This window comes from Vigna unguiculata, chromosome 10, assembly GCF_004118075.2.
Source record: "Vigna unguiculata cultivar IT97K-499-35 chromosome 10, ASM411807v1, whole genome shotgun sequence".
In the NCBI taxonomy this organism is placed as follows: domain Eukaryota; kingdom Viridiplantae; phylum Streptophyta; class Magnoliopsida; order Fabales; family Fabaceae; genus Vigna; species Vigna unguiculata.
In genome coordinates this window covers 6,203,354-6,210,330 of record NC_040288.1, presented here as the reverse complement: position 1 = coordinate 6,210,330, position 6,977 = coordinate 6,203,354, and the positions used below count along the sequence as shown (strand labels likewise).

The 6,977-nt window shown below is 32.5% G+C and overlaps 1 protein-coding gene across 1 annotated transcript; it reads right to left on the bottom strand.

Moving 5' to 3' along the window:
• Positions 1 to 3,056: 3,056 nt before the first annotated feature.
• LOC114165050 (GTP cyclohydrolase 1-like) lies at positions 3,057 to 6,143 on the bottom strand. The gene is made up of 2 exons (XM_028049698.1): positions 5,796 to 6,143; positions 3,057 to 4,364 (listed from the first exon to the last, which is right to left on the bottom strand). The coding sequence occupies exons 1-2, from the start codon at positions 6,001 to 6,003 to the stop codon at positions 3,169 to 3,171; spliced, it is 1,404 nt and encodes a 467-aa protein (XP_027905499.1). The 5' UTR covers positions 6,004 to 6,143; the 3' UTR covers positions 3,057 to 3,168.
• Between the last annotated feature and the right edge of the window lie 834 nt (positions 6,144 to 6,977).

The following is a 6,977-nucleotide window of genomic DNA, read 5'->3' as shown; positions in this document are numbered from 1 at the left end:
GTCAAACCACCTTCCATAGTAACGCGTTAGACCAAGAAAACCTCTTAAAGTAGTGACATCTTTAGGTCTTGGCCATTTAAACATAGCCTCTACCTTCCTAGGGTCAACTGATACCCCATTTCTTGAGATCACATGGCCCAAGTATTCAATTTTGTCTTGACCAAAGTTGCATTTCTTCCTTTTAACTTTTAATTGATGATCACATAGTAGTTGAAGAACTTCTGATAAATGTTGGAGGTGTGGATCCAAAGAAGTGTTATAAACCATGATATCATCGAAAAACACCAATACAAATTTTCTCAAGAAAGGCTTGAGAACTTCATTTATCAGAGATTGGAATGTTACTAGGGCCTTTGTCAAGCCAAAAGGCATGACTAGGAATTCATAGTGACCCTCATGGGTTCGAAAAGCTATTTTCTCAATATCACTTTCTTTCATACGAATTTGGTGGTAACCAGACTTGAGGTCTAGCTTAGAAAAGATAGTTGCTCTAGCCAATTCATCCATTAATTCATCTATAACTAGAATATGAAATTTATTTGGAATGCTGACCTTGTTAAGAGCCTTGTATTCCACACAAAACCTCCACCCACCATCTTTCTTTTTCACCAAATAATAGGGCTAGAATAAGGACTAATACTTGGTCGAATAATACCAACATTCAGCATATCACCAATCAATCTTTCAGTCTCATTCTTTTGCGAGTCCAAATACTTATATGGCCTTAAGTTTAGAATGGATGCTCCCTCCTTGAGATGAATAGCATGATCTTGTTTTCGGGTAGGAGGTAATTCCTGGAACTCTTCAAAAACCTCACATAAGATGCCAACACTTACTCCACTTCCTTTGTATAGGCTGGGGAATCAACAAATTCATGATTTTGAACCATATCCAACAAAAACCCTTGATCCCCTTGCTACAATTCATGTATCAATTTTTTAAATGAAGTTACAGTAGTGGATAAAGCAAGATCCCCGATCACCATGTGTTGCTCGTCCCCTCCACCAATGGTAAGTTTTATGTTGCCAAAATCTGCCTTAACCTCCCCTAAACTAGCCAACCATTCTAGCTCCAAAACAATATCAGCTCCATCTATCTCAAAAATGAAAAAATCTTGTTGAATTTGTAATCCTTGGATTTCCAAGAAGAAATCTGCACATTTTCTTTGATAATTTATCTTTCTACCATCTGCCATTATTTGAAATGAAATTGTGGGAAGCTCCACAATCCAACAAAACAATCACGGTCTCCTGTCCAATTTTTCCCCAAAGTTTCCAAGACTTCTTGGTAGTGAATCCAGCCATGGTACACAAGGATAATTGTAAAACATGTCTTATGTCCTTCAAAGTATCTTTTGTTGTCTCAGTGTTGTGTTGGAATTCCCCCAAATCAGTTATTTCGTCTTCTAACAGCAGTAACATGTGCAATTGTTTGTTTCTACATACATGATGAGGTCCAAACTTCTCATCACATCTAAAACATAACCATTTTCTCATCTTGTCTTGTAATTTTGCATCTGACATTTTCGAAAAGGGGCTCCTCGTTGTCGTAACCCACCTAAATTTCTTATAGACACCTCACTACTCTCCCCCTTTTCCTTATTGGTAGTACTAGGAGCTACTGAGTTACGACATTCTCTTGAAAAAGTTCTAATTAATGGTTGAATATGATTTGGCCCCTGAATTGTTGCTACCAACCCCTCGACTTCTGCTTTTAGATGTAACTCTAATTTTTTTTCCTCCGCCATTTTAGCTTTCATCATTAATTAGTTCAGCAAGACTTCGTGGTTCATATACTTTCACTTCAACCTTGATATCATCTTTTACCTCGTTCAAGAAAATGGCTATCAAATAATCTTGCTCCACTTTTTTCAAGAACCCAATATATTGTTCAAAATTTTCAATATACAACTCAACCAGACCTATTTGTTTTAAGCAAATCAAAATCTCAAACAAATTATCCAACATGGTTAGTTGAAATTTGCGAACCACTACAATCTTGAAATCATTCCATGTAGGCTTGGGATTACACGTTTCCCACCATTTGAACCAATTCAAAGCCTTTCCTTCCAAAGTAATCAGCACAACATGCACTCTTTCTTCCTTTGTTACCTCCTTTAAACGAAAATATCGTTCCAACCTACAAGTCCATCCATAAGCATCTTCTCCTATAAAAACTGGAATATCCAGTTTTCTCCATCTTGATGAAGATGTAGAACGCTCTCCATTTGTGACTGAATTATCATCTTTGTCCTATTTTCTTGTTGACGATATTTTCTCCACCACCATTGTAAGGCCACGAATCAAATCTTTTAATGTTGGAACCGCTGATGTGACTCATTTTCCTGTTTGTCCCGATCTTGAACCATATTTTGGACCATTTTTTCAACCCTATCCCTGCCTGACTCCATTGTGGTATTCACCATTCTCTAATGAACCCTTCCCATAGAACCTAGAAGGTGCTCTGAATACTAATTGATAGAAACAATTAGTAATATAAAACAATCAAGATCAATTTTTGATTACTTTTATTTAACAACACAGCTTCTGCCAATAAAGTAAAAGCCAGAATTCCATATTACAACTGAGGAAACTTTGAGAGATTCTCACTCTCCTACCAAACCTTCTTTCAAAAAAATCCAAAACTAACTTTTTCCTATAACCTCTGACTATTTATAATAGTATGTTAAAAAGACAGCTTTAAAAAAAATCAAAATTACACTCAAAAAGGTTATAACGATCATATTCAATTATTCGTCTTTTTCCTCCTTTTATAAATTATTCCGAACCTATCAATATTAAAGGAGTCCAGATTCTCTACTGGTTTTTTTGGTGTTGTCCTCTACTGAGCATTAGAAATGCACTGTGTTGGTATTTTAAATATCTTTTTAATATATTTTAAAACGTCAAGATTGGTGGTAATTAGTGTATTATGAAAGCATAGTAGAGAAACAGCACAAAAAATCCAGCAGAAAATCCAAATTCATATTAAAGACATTAGAGAGTAAATTTCAATTCTTATCTGGACTTTTAATATTCCCACATCATACGGAACACGATCGACATTATATTACAACGACAACGATACTGGTGAAACCTTAAATATACATAGAATGATGAAAAATGAACAATTGAGAAACCCTTCAGAATGGAGCTAAACAATCATCAACTATCTTAAAGAGATGTATTTGTCATTTGGAATACTCTCCAAGAATGAGGTTCTTGCTCCAAGGTCAGTACAAAAGCATCCCAATGTTGCAATGGTAGCTGTATTACTTCCAAATTTCTCAATTCCTCTAGAAATCATGCATGTGTGACTTGCTTCCACAACAACTATCACATTTCCACCAATCAGTGGGGAAATAGTTTCTGCAATCTGCTTGGTGAGTCTTTCTTGAACCTGCAACTTAATACCATAAAAATGCACTATTGACTGCAAAAGGGTTTTCTCAATGGGATGAAACCCTTTGGAAACGAAGTATCCTATGTGAACAACACCATGAAATGGAAGCAAATGATGCTCACACTGTGACAGAAAAGGCAAGTTCAGCTCTGAGTGTAGCTTTTCATCAAAACCTAACCCCTCATTAGTGTTCAAAGCACCATTTGTCCGAATCCCAAGCCAACAATTCAGCGCCCTCTCAATGCTACTACACTTGAAGTTGATCAGCCATTTGGTATACCTAGCAGGAGTCCCTTCTAATTCCTTCCTAGTTGGATCCTCGCCTAAAGACTTGAGAATTGAAGCTACTGCAGTGAGCATAGCAGGGTTCAGCTCTTCGTTCTCGGATGAGACTTTAGAAGACAAAGAAGGACACCAACATTGGTCGTCCATTGACCCCTTATCATGAATTTTGTCCTTCTCAATGCCCCTAAATTGTAGAAGGCCAAAAAAGTCAGCCCACAAGTTTGCATCTTTGTTTTCAAAAACACCAGAACCAGAAGAAACCAGTATCCCCATCACCCCTTTGTGGTTTGAGCCAAGAGAGTTTGATTCCATGTCTGAAAAGGGAATGTGTTTGCATTGAAGCACAACAGCAACACCTGTGGGTTGAATTCCTTCATGCAAAGCAGAACACACCTCATTTGCAAGTCTTTGAGGTTCTTGGAGACGTTTTGCAAACACATTGGTGACACGAGAGAGTTTGCTTAAACCGAGAACTCTTTGTGCAGAAGGGACATACCCCACATGGCACTTGAAATAGAATGGTAGCATGCAAGACTCACAGTAGGAGTAAAACTCAAGGTCCCTCACAATCACAACTCCACCTACTCCACCTGCATCACCAGCGAATTCGGTATGGTCTAGACCAGCTTCAGGGAATAATGCACCTTCCACAATTTCCTTCACACTTTGAACATAACCTGAAATATCATAAGAGCTTCTTATCAATAATTCTGGTACATATTGTTTTAAAAAGTATCTTAAGTTCTAAGTTTTTTTATTCATGAGGGTTCAATTTGTTTCCAAAATTACAAATTTGGGTTCTCTTTGAAAAAGATTACCTGCACGATTTGAAGTAAGCATAACTTTGTTTTGAAGTAGTTGTCAAAACAAACGGTGACTTTTGTAAATTAGATCCATGTCATAAGGACCTAATTTGGTTAATTCTAATTAAACTTAATAAGAAGAAATCGTCTGTTCTCTACGATGACTTCAGTTAAAATTTCCTGAGTAATTTAATTTTAAACTCAAGTTATCATACTCTTTGTCGATTTCAGTGTAACTGATTTTGAATTAAAGTCGTCAGTTTTTCGACTTTTGAGTTTTGTGTAATTAATTTTAAATTAAAATAAATTACACTAAAGTCTTTAGAGATGACATCTTTAATTTAAAATTCAATTATTGAAATTGTCAAAAGGATATCAATTTTCATTCAAGTTCAATTATACTAAAGTCGTTACAAAGATGACAATTGCAGTTCAAAATAAATATTTACTTAAATTGCTACTGGGAATAACAGTTTCTTCTAATTAAGTGTAGTTAGCATTAATCAAATTAGGTGCTCATATAGTGGACTTTAACAGAAAAATAAAATAAAGGATAAATATATATTATCATTAGTATTTTTTTTTTTTATAAATATATATACATGTCAATTACTAAAGGTTAAGTATCTATTTAATTGTCTTAAACACTGCATGAGGCTTAACAAGATTAATAAATTTGAGTTTTTTGTTAAAAATGTAATTTATTTTATTATACAAAAAATGGGTGTCATAAAATATCAGTGAAAGGTTTAGAATATAAAATATAAAATATAAAAAGTAAAATAAAGGATGGTTTTGATTGGATGACAGAAATAGTCGGCATCTTACAACGTGTTAAATGCACATCCAAAGAAGTTATGGTTTAAAACAAGCGTACAATGTGTGCAGGCCCATCCAAAGAAGTAAAATATAAATTTTATAAAAAAAATCATTTAATTGAAAAAGTAAAATATTCATTCCACCATTGCAATAACACAAACGAAAAATAGGATTATTTTTCGTTTTAACAAAAAATCCTGTAAGTTACTTTTTCAAAAATGAACCAAAAAAAATGATAATTTCATACTTTCAGACTCTTCTAAAAAAATACTTCGGAAAAAAAATTATTGAACTACTTTTCGCCTAGGTTTAAAAAAAAAACGAAACATTTCAAAATGTAATGTTATTTTTAAAATTATTTGTATAACTATAGATTTAGGTTTAAAATAACACAAGTTTAGGTCTATATATCTCCAAACAAACATATGGTATAAATTATAAACTTTCATTATAACTAAGCAAAATAGAAAATGAATGAATGGTCACCTCTGGTTCCTTCACGAAGGGCTTTGGCAACACGAAATGGTGTCTTTCTAATGCCTTCTCTATTGATATCTTCTCCTAAACCCATCAACAACACTTTCACAACATCTTCAATGGAAGTTGTGCTGCTCTCGTTCTCAAAACACTCTTTTCCATCACACATTCTGACTCCATTCTCACGCTTTAAACCAACCTCGCCCAAATGCTCCATTCAAACACGATTTATGCAAAACACCTTGTTCTGTTCATTTTCTATTGGTGACATTTTTCGTATTTATAGAGAAAAACACGTAGATGGTGTAGTGGTGACAAGGAAAGAAAGAATGTGTCTCAGTCTACACAGTAAGAGCATCTTTTCTTTTTTTTATCTGCTTACTTTTGTGGGAAAATTGAATTTCATGATATTAATGTTTATTCATAAATATTAAATAATATTGTTTCGTGAATTTATTAATGTAATAAATAAGTTACGTCATTACCAAAACAAAATTGACATTAATTAAATGTGATAAACATTATATTTAATAATAGATTGAAATTCATTATTAATTATATTGAAAAAATGTATTGAGATTAGTACTTAATGTTTATATATATATATATATATATATATATATATATATATATATATATATATATATATATATATCACTACATGTCAATTTTGTTTTGAAAATCTGTTTGTAGGAAATACTTACAAATTTTGTTGAGAAATTTTTTTTTTCAAGAAATTGTTACTAATTTTATTGTAAAATATATTGTATAAAACACTTTTCGCAACAAATTTTGTAAGAAATATTTTTAAATTTTATAACTTTGTAGGAAATGATTACCCACGAAAGAATTACCTGCCAACTAAAATTCTTAGAAAAAATGACAGAAAAAGGTCTTTTCTTGCAAATTTTTTAACAAATTTGCAAGAAAAATTTCATGTAATATGAGAATTTTTAGTAATGTATATATGTATAAGTAAAACTTGTCATTAATATCTAAGACAATAATAATTAAACATACAAATAAAAATAATTAAATTAATGAATTTTAAATATGTAAACAATAAGCCGAATAACCTTTAGTAAAAATACATTTAAATACTATTATTTAACGGATATTTATTTCCTCCATATCATTTTACATTAAAATATTTCTAAATATTAGATCAATATTAAATAATATGATTTATTA

Excerpts from the sequence above, each read along its gene's own strand:
- LOC114165050 (XM_028049698.1), bottom strand. The coding sequence starts at position 6,003 with ATGGAGCATTTGGGCGAGGTTGGTTTAAAGCGTGAGAATGGAGTCAGA. Across the intron at positions 4,365-5,795 it reads CCTTCGTGAAGGAACCAGAG|GTTATGTTCAAAGTGTGAAG; the intron begins GTGACCATTCAT and ends ATGATATTTCAG.